Source organism: Leuciscus leuciscus (assembly GCF_965113295.1).
Source record: "Leuciscus leuciscus genome assembly, chromosome: 23".
Classification (NCBI taxonomy): domain Eukaryota; kingdom Metazoa; phylum Chordata; class Actinopteri; order Cypriniformes; family Leuciscidae; genus Leuciscus; species Leuciscus leuciscus.
Window position 1 is genome coordinate 12,413,148 of NC_138747.1, and position 27,531 is coordinate 12,440,678.

Below are 27,531 nucleotides of genomic sequence, written 5' to 3' on the forward strand. Positions count from 1 at the left end.
CAACCTCTATAAAACAGGCCATAAATTGCAATAGTGAATGACTTCACAGACATGGCTTCGACATTAGGGTGAGTGAACAGCAATACAGGACTTATAGAGCGGGCCATTCAGTTAATGACCCTGAACGCTCACAAGCTGATATGATCTGCCGGTCCTGTGCCCGACATGGATGATTGCATATAAAGTACAGCAGATTTGAGGCTTAAAATAGAGATTGAAAATAAAATAAACAAAACTAATTTTTAAAACCACAGAAAAGGGTAAGAGGAATTATTCACTTACTATCAACATTACATACCCAATAAGCTTCTAGTCTGTCGCTAATCTCTATCTTAACCTATTAAAGTAATTAGCAAAGCAGCGGGAGAGTTGTCCATTTTGATAACTCTCAAAGGAAGAGGGTAATTATCAGGTTTCGAGCGTTTTTGCCAACAGAGAGAGAGACAGTTAGACGGTTCCTCTGATGATAGCCAAAAAGTACTGAGACAAAGAGTGTATGATTTCCCACTGACCTGCCAGGCTAACCCACTCACACAAACAGGAGGTAATTCAGTCTTCCCCATACACACTGGGGCGCATGTGGCTTACCTTTGTGTGTGGGATGTCTGTTGGCACGATCTATGTTGCTTCATTGGGCGCCTTTTTTAAAAAGCGGGCACATCGCCCAATGTTGACAAAGCAGGGTATCTCCTGCTGTCTGCTTTTTTCATGTGCACCGAGTGGAAAGAATCAATTATCCCAGCACACAGCTCACCATTTTAATATCTGACTCCTAATTAGATTGCAGGGCGATATCCCTGATGTAAGAATATGTTCTTGATGATGTTTTTGAAAATGATGTTTTTAATATATACACTACCATTCAAAAGTTTTGTACATTAAAAAAAAATATATATATATATATATATATAATATATATATTACTTTTATTCAGCAATGATGTATTAAATTGATCAAAACTGACAGTAAAGATATTTACAAGGTTACAAAAGATTTCCATTTCAAATAAATGCTGCTCTTTTGAACTTCCTATTCATCAAAGACCTGAAAAACATGGTTTCCACAAAAATGATACACACACATTATACACTAATTAATTAGACAAAAAAAATGTATGTATATTTTACATTTAACGGGGGGAAAAAAGAGATAAAGTCTGCACACCACGGCTCTAAAGGTAACGTTTCAAGCACACTACATCTACATCTTTTTTTTTTTTTTTTGCTTTAGTGTTATTTTTCGGTATAGCACCAACTTTGAGCAATTTGCTGGTGATGTGTGTGCTTTTGTTTTAGTGTTCTATGTATATTTTTGTGTATGCATATTATTTAGTTTGTACACTGAAATTAGAAACAATTTTCACTCAGAAATTGCTAGTAAATTTCACAAATAGTTGGATTAAACATGAAATTCTGAAGTAGAAAGACTGAAATAGTATTTTACTTACTTCAACAATCTTGTTTTATTTACAACAACAACAACAACAACAAAACTTTTTACAGCATATATCATACAGTATTATACATTATTTTCTATTTTACTAGATTTAAAAAATGTTTGACTCCATTTGACTCTACTAAAACTAAATATACTCCCATGAGCCACAAGAAACCTCCTTTAAAACTAAGTCAGCCAGTGCTTACGCCCATTATGTAAACAGCAAGGTTTTATGGGGAGAGAAAGACCAAAGGATTTTATGCAATAATGTGCAAGAATGAAAAACTTCAAGGGCTTGTTGGAAGAAGGATTTTTTTTTTTTTAAATCAAAAAAATATATATCAACACATACACTATGTCTTTGAAGAGTTCTTTCCCTTTCTTCCAGGTTGCAGTGGCTGTTTTATCTTGCTATGCTGAAGGCAAATTCAAAAAAGAGCCTGAAAGGGGACGAGAGGTGAAGTACAGACTTTCTTTTGAAGTATATGATCATGCCTCAAACAGAATAGCTGAATATATCGGTATCCTGTAACATCACCAAGCAAAAACCATTTTAGTACACAAACAGTAATCCAAGCCTCAAATTCAAACCCGCTGATGGACAGCTCCTTTCGATTCTTACAATTCATTAACATGCGGTAAGTCTCTAGGGTGTGATCTGTCAATGCTCCACCTCAACACCACATATGCTGATGTAATTATGTACAGAACTGAAAACGCATTAGTCCTTGGTTTGGTCTTGATTATGTCCAGAGGGCGGGTCTCTCATGAAAGCTCATGAAAACTGCATTACTTCACACACTCATGAAGACATGAGATCATAGCATCCTGATACTGATCTTCCCTGTCTCCCACTGCCTAGGTGGCTATTAGTGACTCTGGCAGCCATTTAATATAAATGAGGACTCAAAATAGTATGATGGGCAGAGATGCTCCTGAACATGGGTTCTTATGAAGGCTGTGCATCATTACTCAGTGCACAGCTAACTGTGTAATGGGCTGTTTGTTCGACTCACTGCAGGATACATGGCAAGATAAAAACTAATAGGCCCTGTTCTATTTCTGTTCTGGGGCTGTGCTGAAACTAGGCAACAATTCAGTCCCAAATCAGGCTTAACCACGCTGCCACCCACAACCAATTATAATGAATGTAACACTAAGGAGAAATGCATAAGGGAGGATGAAGTTCTAAATAGAATGCACTTTCTCACACAAACACATAGGAGACTGCTTGCTGAACTATATAGAATGTTTTCTGCCACATTTCAGAGTAGATTAAGTGTTGAGGGTTACGCATTACAATTAATGCGAGTTATGTAATCAGATTACTTTTTTCAAGTAACTAGTAATGTAGAGCATTACTTTTCAATTTACAACAAAGTTGCTTTTTCAAATATAAGTACTTTTTTCAAATAAGTTACTTTGTTTTGCCATTTATTGACTGACAGCTCTTAAGTACCCACAAATCGGGAGTAAAGGTGTAGGAAGTTGTGTATGATGTGTAAACATGATGGTTATTATAGATCTAGACTAAATGTGAGCATGCATTTACTCATCTCACTTGCACAAAAACAGATTCAGTGTTCCTCAAAATGAATAAAAACAGTGAAACACAAACTCAGAATGTTACGCAAACCTGCAATAATCAAATATGTTAAATAACACAAATATACTCTATGTATTCAATTTCACTTTATTAAGCAATGTCTTTACTGACCTTCGATGATCCAATTTAACCATACTAGTAATAACCAAAAATGACTTCAGATAAACATCACATTTAAGCATAGCTGAAAGGTAATTAATCTAATACAGGCGTGAATTTTTATTTTCTTCATCTGAGACTAATATTTATTTCACTTTTTGTTATTAAAAAACAAACAAGCAACTAATTTTAACTTCTAAAAACTTGGCTCATCATCTTATCCATTTCAAAGTCATCCATAGAGCATACATAACTCTTTACAAGAGGTTTAAAATTAAACTTCAATCGACCAATAACTGCCATATCTGTAACATTGTATCATCAGGTACTTTTCTTCACATGTTTTGGGAGTGTCCAATTGTTGTCAACCTATGGACTCATGTAAATTTTGTTTTGTCCTCGTTACTTCAAATTGATTACATGTCTAATCCAGGTTTATGTCTGCTCAATGATGATCCTGACTCCTGTATAAGTTCATTACACAAGAGAATGATGTTTGCTGGTTTTACAGCTGCAAAGAAAACAATAATACAGAACTGGTTAACTCCGCACATGTATGCAAAAACATATTGGATTCATAGCCTCCTCAGAATAGTGACTTGTGAATGTACAACAGCACGAATTCACAAAGCTAAACCTAGTACCATTGATGCATGGAAATGTTTTTCTTCCAACATATTGGATTATATAAAGGACATATCAACCCTTTTATTTTTTATTTTTTTTCAGATTGCTAAATTATTGATAATATGTCTGTTGCTCCCCATTTTGCCTGTCTGTTTGTTTGAATGTGTGTTATTTTGTTATATCTAAAAACAATAAAAAGTTGATCACAAAAAACAAAAACAAAAAAAAACAAGCAACCCCAGTCCAGGTGAAAACATGTAACCCAAAAGTAACGTAACCCATTACTTTCCATAAAAAGTAACTACATAACACAATGAGTTACTTTTAGGAAGTAATGCAATATTGTTACGCATTACTTTTAAAAGTATCTTTCCTCAACACTGGTTAGATTAACTAAAAACAATACCACATTTATTGTTGTGAACCAAATCACTTAATTACTCGGACTTGAACCCATTCTCTATACTTTGGCCTTGTATCAAATTTACGTTCGCGAAGCACTGGCCCAATGATTGAACTCTGATAAACTTGATTGTTTTAACATCTGTGTCTGGGACAGACTATTACTTAGATAACACCTGACATGTATGTGGGTCTTTTTTTAATCAATCATCCAATATGGCTCATTTCAAGTAAACGCTTCCCTCAGAAAGGAATTTCTCTCTTTTCACATATGCCATTTATCATGATTCAGCTTTAACAGATGACATCACTCCACCTTCACACTGTCGTGCACACATCTGCTATGATGATATCATGATAAATTCAGCTCTCCAACGTAACAGCCGAATAGAAATAATAAATAAAAGAACTCTAATTATTTAATAAAAAATGTATAATAAGACAAATATATTTATTTTTATATTTAAATTATATAAATATTAATATAAAATAATACTTATATATTTATAGCAGTGAAATACAAATATCAGTATCATTTATCAAATCTGGGGAAAAGGACCAAAACAAGTTTAATGTATAAATGTCAGAAATGTGCACATCACCATAATTTATGAGAAATATGTAGTCTATAATGGGAGCTTTATCAGTGCTTTCAGTTCTGGTGCAGACTAGCCCTCAGGCCACGTGTGTTTGATTCTGTCTGGTCCAGATCTCTCTCAATCGATTCCAGAAGCCTCTCATTCACCCAATTAATATCTCGACATGTGCCAAAAAAAGAGCTCCCTAGAGTTAGTGAGTTATTGAGTTAGCCCACTGATTTTTTTTTTATAGTTTTTTTTTTTTGGTACAGTTATTTTGCCAGGATTTTATACAAATTAATTAGAATTTGCAATCTACATTATATATAACATTGTTATATGTAACTTACAGAACAGAAATAATATAATAATTCAACAATAAAGGCTGGTATATAGATTTATGCAAAATGCATTTGCTATTTAAACGTGGCGCAGGACGTGAGAATGATAACTGTGTCGGGCTGAAACTAGCAAAAAACGCATTGCGCCGGGTGTATGATAGGGCCCATAGTGTTCATCTAAAATTACAATTTAATGAATTAAGCCAACTACAACAATACCAAATGCTAAAGTGTAATTTGATTCTACTAGAGAAGAAAAAAAACCTACTGGAATACAGATAAACCTGCCATCCAAACTAACTGTCCATACTGTCCATACTCAAACATTCAAGTTAAGTTTCAGGCCACAAAAAGTCTGGTGCATGTGAGAGTAGCCAGCTAATCTGCTTTCTTTAGTGAGTTGGGGAAATCCAATTTCGGAAATCTATAATTCCGTAAAAGTTAATAAGCAGCCACAAAGCTGGCTGAGCTCCTGAGGGAGCAAGAGATAGATACGGTGAGCGAGAGAAAGTCAGAAAGAGTAATGGGTAGATGTGAGCTGAAGTCTGAGCAAGAACCCATAACTCAGTTGGGAGAACCCCGAGGGCAAGAATAAGGCAAAGAAATTCCATTTTCAAAATGAGCAAAAAGACACATCTATACATGTAAAGTATATGAACAATGTTTTTCAAAGCTCAATGAATATTGATCAAATCACTTAGCAGACTCTCTATATTCTCATATATAGATTCTCTGTTTGGCCAGAAGTGCTTCAGATAACTTTTAAGTCACTGTAAATTACTTTAGTGAGCAGTTCACCATTAGTCCCAATGACTGTTACAATAGTCTCCCAGGGTGTGAAATCAAACCTCTGCAGCTCATCCCGAATGATGCAGCCCCCCTATTAAACCCAAGCACTTCCACATCACACCGCTATTATGTTCCCTTCACTCCTTCCCTATTCCTGCTAAAATTGACACTAGGACATAAATCTTTATTAGCCTAGGTGTGCTTTCTTGCCATTTGTTGATCAAAATGGTCTTATTTGTGATGACAACTGACTTTTCAGAGAATTTCTGGATAATAACATCTGCCAAATGCCTTAAAAGGATAGTTAATTTTAAATAAATAAAAAATGTCTCTGTGTTTTTTGTCTATCCAGTGAAAATCCCAACAATGTATGGACAAAAACAGTTATTTACATTCTTTACAACCTCTTTTGCGTTCCGCAGAATATAGAAAGTCATATAGGTTTGGAGCGACATGAGAGTGAGTAAATGATGACCTAACTTAAATTTTTGGGTGAACTCCCTCTTTAAATGTACAGGGAAAAACTGAAACCAAAACTCTAAAGGCCTATCCAATATACTCATCTCATCGGAGCATCAGTGGTCCAATTACTGTTGTTGTGACAGATGTTAATGTTATATGATACGAGAGATGGATTCTAGTATTGAATGTTCATGGCTGATGGAAGAGAAGTTTACAGTGGGAGGTGCCTGAGGGATGGGTAATGAGACATGAGGACCCCAAAACTTTGAGCAGGGAATTCCAACAGCAATGCCATATTCCCAGTGTAAACATTCACCATTTATTTGATTAGTGAGGGGAAAAATGCATTTGATCTTGAATAAAAGAAAAAGAAAAAAAGCCTTTTGATTACAAATTCTGATTCTGATCTAAGATTGATGCTCTCCATGTTCTTGGCAGGATGTAATTACAGATCTCCGCTGGACACCTGCCGTATCTTGGCACAGCTCTGTAATAATGCATTCACATCACTCTCAGCCTCAGAGGGCACCGCCAGAGGTGCTGTACTCCAAATCACTCATCAAAGACTTCCAGTCAGCATTAACATTTAAGACGGTGGGTACCGGGCTCAAATTATACTTTAGATTCATACCAGGCCTTGTTTTGCTCTCAGCAGCTCATGAAAATGAGATCTCGTGTCTCACATAGACGCGCTCTCTGGGCTGGTTCGGATTTGTCTCTTGTCCAGACTCCTTGATAAAAATCACTCGGATGAGATGCACATCCCATCTAATTTTGCCAGATTTTTGGGATAAAAAGCAAATAGATTAATAATAAATGCACAACCTTGTTCACAGCTTCATTTAAATCTTGCACATCTCTTAAGCTTATCTGACCACAACATCCGACACAGTTCAGTTTGCAGTTTAAATAAAAAGCCAATTAACTTACTATAGTGATTAAAAAGTGCTAATCAAACTCAACTTCCAAGAAATTCAGTGATTTAAACTTGAGAAGAGTCCACGATTTCTAACTGCTCAGTGTCAGTTTTCTTTGTTAATATGAAAAGATAAGGGGGGGGGGGGGGGGGTTATGGTTTTTCAGCAATCAAGAAAAATTTATCTGAGTGATTTTACAATCACGGTTAGATTTAAGGTTCGGTCAGGGGTTGGAGCCTCATTGTTAGATTTATATTTGAAATGTACATCCCAACACTGGGTTGAACTCTGCATAAAATTAGCGAAGCTACTCTAAAACATAAATCCGTTATGGACTTTCTCCCTAAAACCAACAATATGTCAATTACAGTAGACAAAGGAATCCAAAAATAGGTTTCCAGCTTGTAAATTAGATAAAATCATCACAGGATAAGAGAACCCTATTGAGGCCTGGACGTACATATGCAAACGAACCCTAAATAGCTCCCACTCAGGAATTAGAAAATTGAGATCAAATTCCTTCTTTTTTTTTTTTTTTTTTTGTGCTGTCAGACAGAAGTCCCAAATGAGCAGTTTCACTCAGCTCTAAAGTTACTGCTGAACTACTTTAAGAAATCTTTGAAAAAAGAAAGCGCACTGCATTGGAAGCCTCTGTGTGTGTATACACTGGGGGGTCCAAAAAGCCTGAGACCACCAAATCTTACATTCAAAATGGATACAAACGCTATGAACAAGAAATATTTCAGATTCTGCAATATTTCTAGGTCACTAATCAAAGAAGCAAATTTGTGAAATTGACCATGTGAACTCATTTGTACAGGTCTGATGCACTAAACGTCATAGGACCTGGTCTAAAGCTCTGGTTCAGATGACAGAAGAGGAAAAGGAGGCCAGTTGTTTTGGGGCTAAGTGGAGACAGTGCACAGTAAATAATGAATGACTAAGGCACAGATCTCTCAGCCCCCATCACCTTTGTCATTACCTCATAGCCTCACACAGCAAACACAAGCGCAAGCTCACTGATGCATATTTTTACCCACCGAATCCCCAGCACTCCAAACATCACTTGCTTCCATAGACCTACTTGACCCAGAGAGCAGCTCTTCATCATCAAAAATGCAGCGTGAGTCATGTAGCAATTTACAGAGGTGACGACAGACTCTTGTTAAAGTCCTTAAAAGGGCCAAAATCACACACAAACAAAGACGTTGTAAGAACCATTTCAGTCACACTGCGAGTATGAGGGACAAATATTTCAGATGCGAAAAACCAAGAACTATGGCGACGCCACCATGAAGAGTCTGAGAAGACTAGAAGAAACAAACCTAAAAAAGGTTTAATAAATGGGAAGAAATCACAACTTTCTGAACCTCTCAATGGCAATGATTTGGTCTTTATAAGACATCGATTTATATATATAAAAAAAAAAATATATATATATATATATATATATATATATATATATATATATATAAAATATCAGTTGAAGTAATTTCAGATATACATCAAATTGAGATTCATGCAATGCAGAATTGTGTATATAACAATCTGGAAAGAGTATCAAATTATAATTCGCTTTTCACAATAGAGAAATATACCTGTGCATCCATTACTGGCATCAAATCTGACAAGAGGTGATGATACCAAGCAGTAATTGGGGACAAAGGCACTTACCTCACTGATGCCCACCTCTGAATCCCTCCTGAGGAACAGCGAAACAACAGGAGATGTTAAACTCAGGGATATAATGATCCGTCACCTGTTCGGTCCTCGCCAGACCACCTCTGACTCGACTCCCCCTCTGCCAGCTGTACAAGTGGGCTCTCTCATAGCCGGTCCCCTGATATAGACACACAGAGAGGTGAAAGAAAGGAGGCGTGGTTCCATAGCAGATAAATAAAAGAGGGCGGGAGGGAAAGAAGTCCCTTAATCTACAATTCAATATCGTGCACTCCCCTCTCTTATTGTCTCTCTTTCCCTCTCTCACACAGTTACTCTTTCCCTCATGCATATTAACACGTCCCTGTTTCCCCTTATTCTCCCACACACATGGAGGAAACTCTATCACTCTCTCTATCTCTCTTTTGCCCGCCTCAAACTCTGTTTTTCCACTTTTTCTGGGCTCTCTGAGCCGGTATTCATCCGGCAGCAGTGTGACTGAATCAGGGCAGCTCTGGCCATCTGTTGGAGCCTCAGAGCTTCACCTATTCACATGGGTTCTAAAGCTGCGGGTCTGGCAGCGGGGAGAGAAAAGAAGGGGTGGGGATAAGGGATCAATCTTGGAGCAGGAGGGCAGGGGAATGGATCGCTGGGTACAGACTACAGAGAGAGTATTTATTAGGCTGGCAACTATCAGAAGCACTGGAGAGCAGAGGGTTGTTAACAGGGGCACGGACAAACTGCAAAGTTAAGTGCTTCTAGAAACACCCCCCCAAAAAAAAGTATGGGACGCAATCAGATGCATACAGATGAATTTGGGAGGATAATTAAATTAATAATAAAATTATTTAAATATTAATGTATTTCAATTTTTTCCAAAGTAATTTTTTTCAAAATAAGGAGTCAGCATTTGCAGTAGTCAAGTAAACTAGAATAGAACAGACTGCTACAACTGAAGTGAAAAAAGACACTTATAGAAAGTATTTCTCACAGAGATGTGGCTTCAATAATAAAGTATGAATTAAATGAACTGGATATTGCTAACCTTTTGTTACCTTTATAACATTCAGTATCTTAAACAGTACTTCAAACTGTGTATAGCATATTGAGAAGATATGTAATGTTACTTTTCTAATCTTGTTGGATGATTAAACAACTTTTAGAAAATCCCCAAAAAGGCAATGAAGGGGTCATATTTTGGAACTGTCATTTGTGAGACATGGATTGGGCTTTTTTGATTTGGAACCGTAAGAAACCGCTTAGCAAGAGTGCAAAAGTGCCCGCCCACTTTTTCTGTGGCATTGGTTCCGGTGGTATTTTTCCCATTAGTTTCTCCCATAGGGATTTTTTAAAAGTCATTTAAGAGTTATTAGCCATGAACAAAACCAAACAGCTATGAGGTGATTTCTCAACATTATAAACTTTCATTTGAAGCAAGAAAATATTTGAAAATCAGACAAGACTATGGCATTAATGAGAAAGAATACAATCAGCATTGTGAATGACATTATAATTAATTATACAACTGACAAATAGCAACTGGGCACAACTGAGCTCTTTTGGCATGATTTCCTTGTCTCTAATTGGTGGATTTTTTTTTTTTTTTTTAATCATGGATGGAGTGTTTGACCTGGAACTCTGCTGTTAAACATGATTACTTAAAAAAAGAAGTAAAAATAATGTGGGCTGATAGCTGAGACAAAAGCATATACCACCAACTAACAACTTCAAAAAAAACTATTTACAAGTTATCATTAACAATCAATTCCCCTAAATTGGAGAAAATGAATGGGATTTTTACTTCCGGAACCCGACTGTTGCACTGGAAACACTAATGATCAAAATAATTAGTTTATTTGAGTAGGGTAAACTTAAATTAAACAAATGAGTTAAATCAAATTAACTTTTTATGAGTATTTATAAATTTCTTTCTCTTGAGTTCACAAAACTGACACATTTTAATTCATCTGAATTGTTTCATTGTTTTGAGTTTTACGAACTTGTTTCTTTTAATTTAGACAAACTTAAATTGAATTGAAACTGGGCTGGGATTTCTATACCATGCTTTGCCATGACGCTCGAAAGGGAGAGTAAATGCTCAAATTAAGTGTTATATAATATTTTTTGGTGCAATATTAATATTAAGTGGGAAATTTAGTGTTTAATGCTTTGCTATGCTAATTTAGAAGAGTTTCTGTTATATGGGTTTTTGGGGGGGTTACCATCATGGTGACGAGTGGAGCATGAGCTTGGTTTGAGAACCGATATACAATTAAACGTTTTATATTGCCATACTCATTCAACAATTGCTATGCTATTGCTGCATTGTGTTACCAATTAGCAAGTTAGCACTTACTAAATTAGCTAACCAAGTTTTTTTTCCCACTGCTAAAAATATTTAGAGATTTGAGACTGTGATAATTTTGTTAAATGTAAGAATTAGCTTAACTTAAAGTTAAGAGCAATTCAAATGTTTGAGTACAATGTAGTACTAAATGTTTAATGTAGATGATTACCAATTTTTTTTTGAGTTTTCCAACTTATTCGGGACCCGAACCCCCAAGCTACAGAACCCCCAAGCAGCCACCCAGAACACTTTTCCAAATACATAACAGAATAAAGAACACTCAGAACACCTTAGCAACTAGCAATGCCCTGCCAACCGCCTAACATTGTGTCTTTAGCACAAAGAAAGAAAACATCTAGTCTGTTTGCTACAATCTCAATTTTAAGCCCATGTCAATTCCCAAACACGTTTTGAAAAAGAAACACCTAATCATGCTGTTCATCAAAATAGAGTCACGTTGCATCAAATGATAAACAAAACACCAGTAGAAACCACAAACTTGACTGCTCACCCATGCAGTGCAGCGTCTCTTACATCTCAGTGATAATGTCACCCATGTGCATATTGGTTCACTGGCAGCTGTCATTTCTCACAATGAAAGTGCCAGTGTCACGTATCCTGCTCCCTCAGGAGCCTCGCAAAGAAATCAGTCACTGTCTTTGGAACGCTCACATGATGGATGCCTCTGTTTATTTGCGTTCGCAGGTTATTTATTTGCACAGAGGCACAAACGATCAGAGGAAGAGGACATCTAATCACTCATCCGCCCCCTTCCACACTGTATATCTCAGGAGCTGCAGGCAGCATCTCTAATGAAAATGAAACTATCACAGTCAAACTAAAGTTTTCTCTCAATTTTGTGGGAAAATTTACATCAAAATGACTAAACGACATTTGATTCATAATAAATAAGGAGTGTTTGCTAGGCCTCCATTTTGATCAAGCATCAATGATACAGCTAACTGCTCTTCAATCTTTTTGTAATAGTTATTTTGATCAGAAAAAAAAGATTCCGATTGGTTTACTTCAATTTGAATCTGTCCAAATGCATGTGATTGATTGCAATGTCCAAGCTGTAATAGCTAAACAAGTCAGTAACTAATTGTCACTTTTGATCATGAAAACATTTGATGGACTCACTGACATGAGCAGCTGGAACAATGTTGCTCTAAAGAGATGACGTGCACGCACACACACATCTCATCACTAAATGGAAAGACATGATTTATTAATGCATGTTCTCCCAGGAGGAATGAGATGTCTGGATTCAGATCCTGTGAGATTTTGGCCCGTCTCAGCATGGAGATTGAAATTGTGAACAAGTGTTTGATGTCATTCCTCACGAGGACACATTTTGTTGTACTTTTTTCCAAAGAAGTCCTCAATAACCAGATTTCACACAAAAATGTACACTATCAGTTTGGCTAAAATTACAAAAATATTTCAAGCACACATGGTAAGTTGTAAGTTGGACCAGATAAAGGAAAAGCAGCCCTAGAACTCAAAAATAGTAATAAAAAACAAGTAAGTGTGTTCAAGCCTAGTACGTTTACTGGTAACAACAATGTATACCAAAGTATGCCAATGTATGCAACACTTATACGAAAAAACATGGATAAAAACAGTTCCACCTGCATTTTGAACAATTGGCCTACATCTAAAAGTCACGTTTAGTTCCCGTGGACACGGCTGTTTGCTCGGGCAAATAAATAAGGCGGAATAATGTTTACTCTGATTTTCCAAAAAGGACGACTATGTTCCATCCTGCTGGGCCATTGTGCCTGGCAAGGACTCCACACTGAAATGAATGCGTTTCTCTATGCAAGTTGTTCCTCACTGATAAAAACGTCTGCTGTCAGCTCCGGTTTAAGAAAGAGAAGACTTTGTGCAAATTAGACCAACCCCTCTCTACCTCTGAAAGCAGTCCATTCTCTATGGGCATTTTATTTTGTTCAGGCCTGAATCCCTCCTCCATCACCCCACATTGCCTCTTCAAAACTGCTCCTCTTTTATTCCTGACGGCTCAAAGAGCATCTCTATCAATCGCTCGATGCCCTTGTGATCACCATGGCTACCTTAGGAAAGGAGCTCCCCGTTACAATGGATTTGAATGGTGGTGTCTTAAATATTGAGAGACAACATAGACGTTTGAGTGGCATGCGGATTTACTGCTACTCGTGCATTCCTCTTATGGCTTGATGTTATGGAACAGCAGTAAACTCATCCTGATTTAAGGTTAACCCAATTAAATTTAAAGGAATAATCCAGGGTTCAAGACATAATCGACAAACTTTTTCCCCCCTTTAAAACAAAGAAAAAACTGAATTGTAGTTAGAGTGGAAATTAATGGGGCTGATGCATAAACGTTAAAATACTCAATAGTATAACAAGACAATATTCATGTTACCATGATTTTAGCAGAGAAAAAATTTATCTTAATAAAAACTGTCTGTGTATAGTTGTTCGATTTGAAATGCTCTAAAATGCTCTCATTGCTCAAATAACACAATGTTTTAACAGAAAAAAATTTATGTGCTGTTGTAAAATATCACATTTCTTCTTTTAAAGCCTCCAAAAAATGTCCCAATTCACTTCCATTATAAGTGCCTCATTATAACCTTGATCTTTGCTTTAAAAAAAAAGCAGCCACATTTATTTCTTCTAATCAACACTGTCACAAATTTTTAAGTTGTTTTGAACCTGGAATATTCTTTTTTTTTTTATTACTCCTAATTTAAAAGGCAAAATTCCTGCAAGCCTTCATGACACAGAAGTGAATGCAGTCACTTTCAAAAGTTGTGTTACAGAAGACTAGAGTGGTGCACTGCATACCAAGACCTCATTAAACGCACAGCATTCCACCAAACATCTGAGGGTCATTAACACCAACAGTGATAATGTCTATTGTACATCATGCTGTCATGTCTAATGTATTCCGTCTTATTTATTTATTCCGCTTGCCACTGTTCACACGACAGACTCTGATTATTCACATAAATAGTTAATATGACATTTATGAACTGCCATTTATTCCATGCAATTGCCTGCAAGCCTCACATTTGTAGAAATGATCTGTAATTCAGAGATGTCAACGTTTCATTGTTAACAGTCAAAAAAAAAAAAAGAAGCTAGTTGACACCTGATGTTTCTGATTATTATTGGGCAAAAATTATACATGGATGATGCTTCACTTTGGAGGGCTTCACTTCGACAAAATGAAACTTGAATTTAGAAAACATGTTGTCTCTGAATTAAAATATCATAACTAAATATATTTAGTTATATGTTGATAACTAAATATCAAGTTTTTCAGAAAACTGAATTGTTCTGTGAAATTATTGGCATGATGGTAATGACATTATTTTTGTGACTTTGTTACTAATTTTTTTCCAAATTGTACACAAACACCAAATTATCTGCAAATATTTCCCACATTTTAGTTTTACTATTATTATAGAAGAAAAGTTACAAAGGCTGTATAAGGGAAAAGCAAAAATAGTGAATTTCTGGTCAATTAAACTACACTAGGCTATATGTAATTAAATTAGAAGACAGTCATTAAAGAGACACAAAAAGCTATTATAATATCCTTTCAAAACTAGAATGAAAAGGGGCAAGAAAAGTTCTCTTAATTGATACATAACCGCTTAATTCAGTTTAAAACAGTGATACTATGCAGTTCAGGAAATAACAAGAGCTAGTTAGTGTGTATCTGGCGGTAAAGCATAAGGCCTCAAGTGAGAAAACATCTAATTTAAAGTCTCTTTGATTGCCTGTTACTTTGCAATGATTATCACAGTCGAATAGACAGGACTAGGATTGTTGCATTAGCATCTACACATCAATCTCTAAGCATTCACCTATAATTTAAAATTCAACATGCATTCCCCATTTCTATTTCAGACACACCACATCTTCAGCAACAGAGAAAGATTTGGAGTCTTTCACCAAACATCTTGAGTGCCTGGCCAAAGCTTGTTCACTGCTCTTGTATACAATCAAGAATGCTACGCTCCCACAGTGCCTTCAAAAGCCCTGAATTAATAATCACAGCACTTTTTAGGAACTATGTAGATTAGCAACCAGTCATGTTCGCTGCCTTAAATTATTAATGAGTTGTTTGCACCACAAGTTGACCTTCCTTCGGTTGTTGTTGCTCTCCAAACAAACGTGCATGGCAAGCAGGACGAAGCAGTGTGGAGTGAAGCACCAGGGCTTTTTATAAGAGACATGCTTTTACTCAATGAGAAGGTTAGGAGCGAAAATAAAACCGAATCGCAAAAGTCAAGCCAAACTCCTTGGACTTTTGAATGTTGAGGCAAAAGGTCAAATAAAGTGACTCTCTCATAAAGGGACATCAACGAGCAAGGCTGAAAAGACACCAATGAGAACTACTTAATGACATGAAACACAGGAAAAAACAATAAAAACAGCAGGTTATATGCCCGGTTTTCAAAGGAAAACATTTGTATGCTAGCAGAAAGTATTTTGTCCAACAACATGCAAGAAATTGATACAAACTAAACACACTGAATTTCCTCTCCTCAATAACAATTTAACACATTTGTTAATCTATCTCTTCATTCAACAACATAATTACCTCCCTATGTTTTAGGCTAGCACTTCCCAGAACTCAAAAATCTATATTTTGTATAGTAAAAGTAACATCTGCCTTGGTGTTGGTGGACAACAAAAATATTGGTCATTCCAGAACTCTTAAATTTTTTCCCCTCTAAACTAACTTTAGTTACTCCTAGTTGCATCATTATAATGCTAGAACTATTTTTATAGCCTATACAAACTTAATAATAATTCTGAAGCAGTGGCGAGTGCGACATGTAAAAGATTAGGGAAGAACAGGTGTAACCAGCAAAACTCAGAAATGTAAGTTACAAATATCAGGAACCTAGTCTAGTAACGTCACAAAAAATGCCTCACAAGCCACAACATCCCTGCATTTCACCGCGCACCCACTCCAACGCCCGCAGTGTACAACACGCCAACTGTGTTTTTAAATCACGAGCGCTGTCAGTCACGTATATTACTGTTTCAATCATTGGCCAGTTGTTGTGAAGCCCCGCCCATTTTAGAGTTCGCCCAATCAGCATATTTAAAAGGCCGGAAGAAGCAAGTGGTACTGCAGAGTCAAATGACGTCCAGCTCCTCCTCATAGACGTGTAATGGGTGGAGGGGAAGATTAGGCCCACATTACATTTACTCCTCCTCGCTGGACGTCTAGCGAGGGGGAGCGAGACGTAAGCCCCACCCATTTGTTTCGCAGTGAGCAGCCTCCAGACGGGTCAAAAATGATACCGTTGCATATTTAATATACTAATATCATGTCTGTATTTCATGTGTTCTTCTAAAAATGGGCAAATGAACTTTTAGCATATAAAATTATCCCAAAATATTTATGATTAATCTTTTTCTACTGATTTACTTACTACACTGAATTGTTTTCCCTCTAAGAACCATCTTATAGCAATTTACAGTTCACGAATGACTGAAACAAAATGGCTATTTCTATTATTATTTTACAATCAAGTGTCTGAGGGTCTGAACACGCCAAAAACGTCATTCAAATTAACCTGACGTCAGAAAGTTGCTTTTGCTATTTAGATTCAGGAAAATTACATTTCTACCAATGTATTTGACTAATGTATCCCACATTTTTCTATCATTATTTTTTAACAATTTTTTATTTATTGTCTCCGTATCGGCTTTTTTGGAGACATTTGGTTAAATCTACATTTCAACTTGACACTTGCTGTGCACCACTGAGTCTATACTTCCCTCTAGTGGCCAAAATTACTAACTTTTTTACTTTATTACTTAACTCAATGGACGAACTTTGAAATGGAGCTCTAGTTTTAGACAAAAAAAATTACCATATAAAAATAATAATATGGTACATTATACACTTAATGATATCTACGTGCTTTTCACACAGAGTAATAACTAGTTTATTTACTATGTTTCTCAGCCTAAATTTGTTCATATATGCACCAGAAGAGACAACTATGTCCCATCCATCAACTTTTTCTCTGCTGCATTTGAACAAAACTACTAATATTCACTGTAGAGAAATCCTTAAAGTACAATACAGTATAACATCTTGAAATTAGGAAATTGTACTAGAAAATAAATAGCTACATCAAATAGTAAACTCTGAAGGAACAAGCTTTGCAAGAGTAGGTTTGGCATAAACCAGTCAATAAAACCCCCCACTATGATATTGTCAAAGCCCATGAAGTTTACATTAAGGCAAACAATCAGTACACGGGCATGTATTAAACTCTCTGATGCGCGCACGCACACACACACTCACACACGCAACAAACACACTTTACACAGCCAAATTGATTAGGGCTCAACATGAAAAACCTAGAATGACAAACAGCATACCTATAGCTTCATCAAACATTTCCAGCTGTGTCAAGGACAATATGAGGTCACAAAAACAAAAACACAGAAAATATGGATGAAAAAACAGGTCTGAGTCTGATTTCCTTATGACTTAAATAGGGTGACCCAGAGGCCAATGACAAGGCTGAGAATAGCAAAAGGCATACACAATAACAGGGACAATAGTGTTTGCCCTTTATATTCTTTTTGTCACAGTCATTCGTGGTTGATGGCATGCTCTGTTGATGAATGAGGTCCTCACTGTAACTTCAGTGTCTCAGTTGAGTTCATGGAATAAGAAAAGGCCTTGAGTTTTAAAGGTCTTTTCATTGGTACTGTCTATAGTCTCCGAATGACGAAGCAGGCATGGGAGCAGGCTCTTCTGCAAACTGTGGGCCTGTAGAAAAAAAGATGATGTTGGTTGATTTGAATTTATAGATTACTTTTTAATTTTTGCATTTAAAAAAAAAGGTTTATTCAGTCTCAAAGGATGACTTGCCACACTTACCAGTTGGGAATTGTGCTGAGGCGAACCTTGTGAGCAGAATTCCTGCACCTTCTATTAATGCAAGCAGTATACCTCCCATTGCAGCAGAGCCAAACATGGCCACTGGTCCATCTGTGATGAGACAAGAAATTAATATCACACAAATAAACACATATATTAAAATAAATAAATAGAAAAAGAAGAATATTAAGAGAATGCACTTTAAATATTTATAAACTGGCAAGGAATTAGAACTTGCATAAATGTGACCACATCGTTATCTACATTAGTTTGAGATTTGACTTACTTCTTGCAGCTAAAATGGCTCCTGTCATGGCTCCACTTGTGATTGAGTTCCAGGGGTCTTCTTTGCCCCTCACCTTCACCAGCCCACAATCAATCATGGAGAAGAGGCCACCCCACACCGCAAAGCTTCCTAATGATGAACAAACATTTGTATTTTGTAATATCTTTCAAAGTAAATACATTCATTATTAGCCAATTGCATTGTCTACATCACACACGATTTCGCAACTACCACTTGGACGCTTCAAAAAGTTCATAAAGAGATTGTAAAACTAATCCATATGAATTGAGTGGCTTAGTCCAAATTATCTGAAGAGACACGATCGCTTTATATGATGAACAGATTTAAATTGAGACTTTATTAAAAATATCTTTGTGCTCCAAAAAATATCATTTGAGTTCCAACGATGAATTAAAGTCTTACAGGTATGGAATGACACAAGGGTGAGGAAATGATTACAGAATTTTCATTTTTAGGTGAACTAACCCTTTAATTTGAACAAACTTAAAAATAAATAAAAAATAAAATCAGCCATTAGAATGATTTCTGAAGGATCATGTGACGCTAAAGTCTGGAGTACTGGCTGCTGAAAATGTTCAAAATGTATTAAAAAACACAAAACATTTTACAATATTAATATTTTTAATGTATTTCTGATCAAATAAATGCAGCCTTGCTGAGCATAAGACACTCCATTCAAAAGCATTAAAAAAATCTTAACCCCAAACTTTTGAACTGTAGTGTCTCACTCGGATTACATGTGACAAGTAACCTTTGAACCCTTAAACATTACCTCCTAGTTGTGGAGCTCTGGTCCTTATGGCTGTCAAACTACCCCTCATTCTGTGATTCATTCCCTAAAAAGATGAAAAACAAAAACACCAATGACATCTTAACATTGGGCCCAAAAGTACTACAGGCCCTTAACTTTAAGTAAAACAACACTGCTTTATCAGCAGCACAGAGAATTACTCACAGAGGGAGAGTTTCTAAAGCCTTTGACGGCCTGAAAGATCCCTCCACCGATGGCCCCCATGGTGAAAGCTCCCCCACAGTCATCCACTATCCTCCAGGGGCTGAGAAACAACAACAGTATGATTATGAAAACACTAATAGTGCATAAAGATCATCTCTGCTACTAACAAACAACCCTTGCAAAATGTACTCTGGTAAACATGTTTAAAAAATGGTTACAAACATGATCTCTACAATTACTTCAATGCACGTTTGGGTTACACTTTATTTTAAGGTGCCCTTATTACAGATTATAGGCTAGATACAAATAAGTACTGAGTAATATAAATTAATAACATGTAATTACTGTATAATTAGGGTTCAATTTGGTTTAGGGTTAGATACAATTATGCATAATTTACTGTCATTACTATGGTAAGTACATGTAAGATGTGTAACAAGGACACTGCAAAATAAGGTGTTAACACTTTCGTTAGTGGAAATCCTACTCGAGGAAGTATCCATAATAAGTATCCATAATGTCGCTCACTAAATGAAACAGAAAATGGGTATGTTATATAAATATGACACATTTCTATAACGTTAGTACTTATGCTTTCACGTCGTATTGCTAGCTAAGTTATCTACAGATCATACTAACTGTATGTTAATAATACCCTATTATGTGTAGTAGTTTAATAGATTAAACATTTAAACAATATATATATATATATATATAATATTATTAAAAATAATGTAGAAACTAAATCAACCGATCACCGGCAGAACAAGGTCATGTGTGGGACTGACAGCAAGAAGCCTTTACTGAAGGACATCGTGTTAACTAACATCCAGTAAACCGACAATATCTCAACAATTCGAGCGTCAAACAGCCTGACAGTTAATCAGACCGTATACATAATAAAGAATATTTAACTGTTATAATAACAACAAATATAAATGTTCGAAATGCATCAAATACAAAAGTTGTTTGAACTATCGGCTCACCAAGGCTCCCTCGCGTACTCCTCCATTTTGTTCTTTTCCTCTTCCCACTGACGTAACAAAGCACGTGCTGTTGCAGTGAGTGACGTAAGGTTTTTCGCGTGGTCCTTTGCTGTCTTTTTCTTTGTGCTCGTTGAATTGCTAGATTCCCCTCTAGTGGCAGTATTCACACAAATTACCAACCATTTACAGTCAGACAATATGCAGAGCAGAGAGGTCCCACAAATGGGTACGGTAACTCAATTTCGTCCACCTAAACAATAATGGATAATAGTTTACGACTCACGAGGCCCCATCTTGTTTCCCCCACACATGGTTTTTAATAGGGACTGAACAAAAAAGAAAATTGTATCTTATAGTGCTTTTGTATTTAGCTAACTTAGCTAAACTTTAGCTAAAAACATAATTTAGGCTATAAGCCAAAATGCAATTTTATTTGAGAATTATGCCTGATATCACAACATACCCACTTTAAATTTTGAAAAATTAAAGTTGTCAAGTGGCTAATAAAACTGTTCTTTATGTTAGAGCCTCTTCGTTGCGCCTAGAGGAGATGGGGCTGCATTAAAAGTAGGTTGATGACTCTGCGGTAAAACATAATTCAAAAACCTCTCTCGACTTCATGTCGCCTCTATGTTATTGCTCTGAGTCCGACACGCGGTTGGCTATGTTTCCATTATTAGGAAGGGGAAAGGAATGAGATGCAGTCTGAGCCTGCATTGAGAAATGACCAAATATAGACATTTTAGCAGTCCTGAGGGTTAGTCAGGGGCAATCAAAATATAAACAAGCTTGCTTCGATTCCAATCAACTTTCAGACTCCAGTTTCAGAAGAACATTTCTGAAGAGCTCTGAAAAAGATGAACAACAGACTATTGAGTGATTACCGCAAGCCCCAGTGGTGATGTATTATCCTGTAATCTATGCAGTGCAATAAGCACCTGACACTTATCTGAAGATCATGATTCCCTAAGAAAAGAGGGAAAAGTTTTTGAGCTTTAAACCTGTGACCAGGTTGGATGTAATTTGTAATGTTACATCACAAGTGGTGTTGTCCTTTGTTTCTCGTTATCCTACATAGCCTTTGTGTATAGTTCTTTATTCTAGTGACCAAATGAGCTAAGCAGAACTATGTGGCATTAGCAACAATGCATTAGATCACTGTCTTTTTTTTTCATGCCCAAGGAACTCATTGTAGCTCTGGAAGCGTGCTACTGCCCTTTATAGTGTGATCATGTGAAGAGCTACTCACTAACACTAGAACCATTCATTCTATCTATGGTTCTGAACTGGACTCAAAAGCTTTTACAGCATTTTTATATCCCCACAAAATGACTCAGAAAGTTAGATTGGAGTAAATTAAAAGATATGTTTACATAGTATTGCAAGTTACTATGCATTCTTTATGTGACTCTAACAGTGTTGATAGTTATGGATAGTTCATCCAAGAAAATTCTGTCAATTACTCATCATGTCCTTTCAAAACTGTATGACTTTTTTCTGTGGAACATAAAAGAAGATATGATGACATAATTTTCACTTTTGTAAGACAAACTCACTAAAGGGTGAAGTATGTCTTTAAGGAGTTTGTATTGACATAAACCAGTGTTTTTATTTGAACTAAAAATAAAACTATTAATAATTGTTCTCAGTGGTTGAAAAAAAGACATATTAAATAATAAAATATAAATATTGGATGAAAAGTTTACTTTTATAAAATAAGTTGCAGGTCCAATTATAACTAAAAGGTTTAAAAAAAAACTACAAAAAATTGCAAAGCACATTAAAATAACAACTAAAATTCAAATGAATACTAAACCAACAGTGAAATAGTTTTCTGACATTATTCTGACAATGACCTGAAAATAATCAAATAAAATCACATGACCAAGGTGTTTTTGTTGGACCAATCATATCTTTATCATGCAGATTCCTCCAAAAACAATTTGAATTTTCTACATAACACAAATGGAATTACTGGATTGTCACAGCTGAAACCTGATATAAGAATCATTTTATTTGACACAGCTTATTTTCAATGAGCATAACATTCTGCTCTAACTTCCATTAAGTGTGCTCTTGAAGAGAATGCTTACATTCCCAAATTAAAATCTCTCTACATTTTTTTTATGTTGTTATATAAATTACAGATGGATGGTAAAAAAAATTACACTTAACAGTGATTAAAATCTATATGGATTACATAAGTTTTAAGAAAATTTCAGATAAAAAAAATATGTTTTGTAGTTTGTATGTTTACGCAGCCATATTCACATAGATCTGATTATCCATCCCTTTCTCCTAAATGCTGTAATTCTGTTCTCATTCACACTCACTCATTCAAAATATAAGATATTGAAGAATCTCTACCATGGAAACAATACCTGTTTTATGTGATAAAAAATAAATAAATTTGAATCCCACCTTTAATCTCTGATTAGCAAGAACTTTTACTATAGAGATTCCCAAACCCAAAATACTAGGATAAAATCCAGGTGATTGTTTTATTTCATACATAGTTCAATTCAGTCAGATGTAAGAAGATCCAATTTTACTGCCGAAACAAACATCTACTCAACATCCACATACATACCAAACACACACTAGTAAATCTATCATATGAAATGATTCATTTAGTGCAAATGACAAGCAAGGCATCAAGTTCTCCGCAGTTCCATAGGCCATCGAAACCTCTAAGCACCCACGACTGCACCACACTTCCGTTTCTTTAAATCGTCCAGTGTATTTTGTACAAAGACCCCTGGGCAGAAGCTGTGCATTCAATGGAATAATCACCATCTATACGAACCTATACCTGTCTTCCATACTGTAGGGCAGCAGTAAAGACTCTGTATGGAAGATTCTGAGTGTTGATCTTCTCAAGGTCTGTGAGATGTCTGTCCTTTCATTCCTGTCTTTTTTTCTTCATTCATGTTTATCTCTCTGCACTGCCGGCTTACTGCAACAGCTTTGGTACTGCAACCTGTGAAAAACAATTCATTATGAGTTCAAACTCTCTCAGGGAAAACAGGAAAACCTCTGAATATGATACCCAATGTATCTACAGGAAAGCTTGAGGATAATTTTAAAAAAATTACTTGCAAGATTTGCAAGATTGTATATAATTTAATTAGGCCAATATGTTATTTTTTTTAATGTAAATGATTTTTAAAATGAATAATTTTATACCTTTTTGAGCTTTTTGATATTGCTGCCTCTAATGGAAGCTAGAAGTTGGTCCCTTGTATTTTGAGCTCCTCGTCTTCCTCCACTCCTATCATCAAGCCTCCTCTGTGACACGGGCGTCAGGGAGTTCTTCAGGAAGTCTCCGTCTAGCATTGGAGGTGGAGGTGGTGGTGGTCCTCCAGGCGGTGGTGGTGGCGGAGGTGGTCCACCACCAAGCCCACTGACCCTTTTCTTATGAGTCAACTTGGGCGATGGGGCCGGTGACGGTATGGGAGAAGGTATAGGAGACGGCCTGGGCGAGGCTCTCGGGGAGCCTTTACCAAAGCCGGGTTTTGGAACTTCTAATGAGTCTTTCTTGTCTCCAGCACCTTGGGCTTGAGCCTGCTTCTGTTCCTGCAACCGCTTTTGTCGCTGACGGTCCATATTGCGACTAAGAATACTGGTCATGGTCATACGAGGACCAGCTAACTCAAAGTGGTAGCCTAGTTTCAGAAGAGTTGTGTTTTCTTTTAAGATTTTGGTCATTTCCATCTCAGACTTCCCTCCGATGATGTGTCGCTGGTTGTGGAAACGTAGCTCAGTGAGTGTGGAGTTGTGCTGGAGGGCATGGATCAGGGCCATGATGCCTTTGCTAGTAAGTAGATTGGAGTCCAAATTGATGCTAGTGATGCTTTTGTTAATGCGTAAGGTCTCTGCAATAGCATAAGCCACATGGTCATCAGCACGGCAGTTAGCCAAAGAAAACGCTTTGATGTGTGTGTTGTTTTTCAAGGCTTCTGCGAACTGAATAAGCGTTTTGGTTTTTATGACCTCAGAATTGTTCACATTGAGTTCAGTCATGCCCGGATCGTTGCGACGAACTCTCTCAAGGTCTTCATCAAACATACTGGCCGACTCATCCTCCTCTTCCTCCTCTTTGGTCTTACTTTTTGAAATGGTGTCTGAGACACAGTTTCCAATGTTCACTTCCTTGATGGGTTCATGAATTTCATTTATGATTTCATTTTGTTTCTGAACATCATCTCTTTCCTTATCGCTTGCTTTTGCATTATATTCCTGCGGCTTCTTCACATTTTCATCGTTCTTTTCAGGTTCTTTCTCTTTATTTTCGGCAAGTCCCCTTAATTCCAACGTGGGGCCCTCTTTCATCTTCTCGCTTGACCTTCTTATTAGTTTTTCATCCTTGTCCTCTTCTTTTGTTTTGTCTTCTAGAACCTGATTTTGTTTTTCCTCTAACCTGGACGGATAGCCTTTAGTCTTGTTCTCCTCTTTCTTCCTAATCTCTTCCTTTCTCTCCCTTTCCTTCTCCTCTTTCTCCTTTAGCCTAGAAATCATCTCCTTTGCTCTACTTTCCACAGATTCCCTTTTCCGACTGTCTTCCTTTCTATTTTTCTCTTTACTATCCTCCTTTTTCTCCTGAAGCTTAGAAATTAATTCTTTGGTTTTGCTGCTGCTACTTTCTCTCATCTCTCTTCTGTCTTTGAGTTTACTCCCATCAATTTGTTCTTTCACCTCTACTTTTCTCTCACTCTCCTCGTCCTTCTTGGAAAGGGCAGATTTGTCATCTTTAGTGCCCTCTGTGACTCTGCGGGTCCTGTCCACCATTCTATCATCACATTTAGGGAAGGAAGAGGTGGAGGGGGTCCTCTGAAGTTCTCCATCTCTGCTGTCAGACGTGGAGGTATTCTTCTCTTGGCTCAGGCCCATCTTACGCAGGTACTCTTGCTTCCGGCTCTCCTTCTTCGGCTCTCCCTGAGGATCAAACATGTATAAATTATGGACAAATTATGCCAACATATACAATCAAATTTATATGTTTGTTTAAAACCAGTGGCTTAGGCCTACATACTAACATGAAAATGTTCAACTAAAGCCACTGCTTTGACACAGATGGTTATATAAAAGCTGTAGTGCATGCACATTAGATGTTTACACTATGCACAGTCGGTTGTTTCACAGTGAAGATGATGTAAACTTGCACAGTGGCTGAGTGTTTGATTTGTGAGCTGCACTTTTTCACTGGAAAGCTCCAGCCTGGGCAGACTTATCCTTAAAAGGCAGTGAGCAAAGGAGCAATCAACCAAGGAACTTCAACTGGGCCAACATTTCAAGAGTCATTAATATCCAAAGAGACTCCATTAGGTATACATTTCTCCTGCTTGTATTATGTATTTAAATTAAAAAGTAAACATTGCATAGCCTTTTACAGTTGAAGTTTGTACAAGTCTAATTTGTAAATGTTATAAAAAATAAGGTGGACGTATGCAAGTGTCATAAAATGATACAAATACATCTACAAATTAGCCTACTTTTATTAATTTATTCTGCCATGTCTTCAAGGTCCTACTATAAAGCATGTTAGGTTAAACTCCAGTATTCAAATTTTCATAGACAAACTTTTAAGGTAGGCAAGCTAGTGAATATTTTACCTCCGTTGACAGGTTTCTCTGGAAGCGGGATTTGAAATCATCGGTCTGGCTGCTCAATTGTGATTCCTTTTTAACTGGCGCGGTTGGTTTTAAATCCGTTTGGTCCACAACGATTATTTCACTTGGATCTGGATCGGGAACAACTGATACCTCTTTCTGCAGCTCTTCCATTTCTTCGGGTGACAGGTTTGACAGCAAGCTGTCGAGGTCCGGGTCCTCGCTCACCTGTCGCCCGGTTTTAGTGAGTCCCCTCACTTTCCTCCGGGACATAGTTGCGTTCAGTAATGACAAAAACCTCTGTAGAATTTGCTGAAGATATCCGTGTATTTTTCAGTTATTTTACCTTTTGAAAAAAAAGAATCATTCATTAATAGAGCTGTCAGATTAGAAAGTGAAGTTGAAAAATCAGGAAAAGAGTCCAATTAAAGCCTTTCTGGATGTGAAAGAAACCCGAGGAGCAGCGCGAGACGCGATGGACTGTCAGCGTAAGTTTGTAGTGCTAGGACATTCCTTGAAATCCATCGAGCACATGACCATATTTAGATGGGGGTACATAGTCCTTTAAAGGCAATTGGGAAGGATATGGTTTACTAAAACTCAAAAGCATCCCAGAAACGTACTGTTACTTCCTGTTAGGAAATCAGGATTCCTTGAGTATAGTCTAGAGAAATTTTTTTTTCCAGTGATGTTAAAGATTGTTATAGAAACAGGTTGGATACTATAATAGGCTATATAATGTGCTATTCCAGGAATCAGTTTAATGTGGTTCAATAGAATAGGCTATTCATAAATTTGAAATGATTATGCTTCATCTTAATGGAAGCAAATTTGAAGCCAAGACCACAAATCTGTCACCAATAGTTGCAGCAGAGAAACAAAAGGGCAGGATTTAATAGCAGCAGTGTTTATTACAAACTCAAAATGATCTGGATCTCGTGGATCTAAAGAACACAAACATAACCATTGTATACAGATAAGAGCGGAACAAATACTAACTGAAAACAGGCTCAATATATACTAACTAACTTAAATCAATGAAAGAAACGAGAAATAGGTTTCGGTGCATTAATCAAACAATGAATAACCATGGAAACAAATGCAAACAAAGGAAACAGAACAGGACACAATGAAAAACTACTCAAACTTAAAAAACAAAGTCCAACAGAGGAGGAAGGAGGACGAGGAGTAAGCAGAAGGGACCTCCAATGATGAGGGAGGAGCCAGGGAGGAGATGACAGGGGAGGAGTTAGGGAGGGTGTGACGGTGGGAGAAGCCAGGGAGTGACTCCAAACAGAGCCATCAGTGTGCAGGCCCACGGTGGAAATGAAAGAGGGACGAGCCAGGGTGTAGCCAGGAGCACAACTGAGTGAGGTGGAGATGAGGGTGGTAAAGACACAGGCACTGCCGAGGAGATGAAAACCCAGGGCGACACCGATGGACTGGAGGGCCGAGGGACTCCGGCAGACCGAGGCAGAGCCAGAGTGAGTGAACACA

At 36.9% G+C, this 27,531-nt stretch overlaps 3 protein-coding genes across 4 annotated transcripts in view; all 3 read right to left on the reverse strand.

Moving 5' to 3' along the window:
• Positions 1–12,312, reverse strand: part of sulf2a (sulfatase 2a) — a 34,823-nt gene extending 22,511 nt beyond the window's left edge. Inside the window, exons 1-2 of one of the 2 annotated variants that reach the window (XM_082155179.1) lie at positions 11,776–12,312; positions 8,933–9,098 (exon numbers count right to left, since the gene is read on the reverse strand). The gene's annotated coding sequence lies outside the window, so the exon portion shown is untranslated. Of the gene's footprint in view, positions 1–8,932; positions 9,176–11,775 lie in introns of those variants that run through there. The other variant, XM_082155180.1, reaches the window with a different exon arrangement.
• A 4,891-nt stretch (positions 12,313–17,203) lies between these two features.
• On the reverse strand, positions 17,204–20,556 carry timm17a (translocase of inner mitochondrial membrane 17 homolog A (yeast)). Its single transcript, XM_082155711.1, has 6 exons — positions 20,426–20,556; positions 19,440–19,539; positions 19,257–19,320; positions 18,464–18,592; positions 18,178–18,288; positions 17,204–18,066 (listed from the first exon to the last, which is right to left on the reverse strand). The coding sequence occupies exons 1-6, from the start codon at positions 20,449–20,451 to the stop codon at positions 17,996–17,998; spliced, it is 501 nt and encodes a 166-aa protein (XP_082011837.1). The 5' UTR covers positions 20,452–20,556; the 3' UTR covers positions 17,204–17,995.
• A 1,761-nt stretch (positions 20,557–22,317) lies between these two features.
• Positions 22,318–26,566, reverse strand: lmod1b (leiomodin 1b (smooth muscle)). The gene is made up of 3 exons (XM_082155709.1): positions 26,038–26,566; positions 23,612–25,360; positions 22,318–23,405 (listed from the first exon to the last, which is right to left on the reverse strand). Exons 1-3 carry the CDS (start codon positions 26,305–26,307, stop codon positions 23,379–23,381), a joined length of 2,046 nt encoding a protein of 681 aa, XP_082011835.1. The 5' UTR covers positions 26,308–26,566; the 3' UTR covers positions 22,318–23,378.
• Positions 26,567–27,531: the final 965 nt, after the last annotated feature.

Coding starts and splice junctions, on each gene's coding strand:
- timm17a (XM_082155711.1), bottom strand. CDS start 20,451: ATGGAGGAGTACGCGAGGGAGCCTTG. Junction 19,540..20,425: donor GAGTACGCGAGGGAGCCTTG/GTGAGCCGATAG, acceptor GTTGTTTCTCAG/CCCCTGGAGGATAGTGGATG. Junction 18,289..18,463: donor AGCCATTTTAGCTGCAAGAA/GTAAGTCAAATC, acceptor GTCTCATCACAG/ATGGACCAGTGGCCATGTTT.
- lmod1b (XM_082155709.1), bottom strand. CDS start 26,307: ATGTCCCGGAGGAAAGTGAGGGGACTCACTAAAACCGGGCGACAGGTG. Junction 25,361..26,037: donor AGAGAAACCTGTCAACGGAG/GTAAAATATTCA, acceptor TTTGATCCTCAG/GGAGAGCCGAAGAAGGAGAG. Junction 23,406..23,611: donor ATATCAAAAAGCTCAAAAAG/GTATAAAATTAT, acceptor TGTTTTTCACAG/GTTGCAGTACCAAAGCTGTT.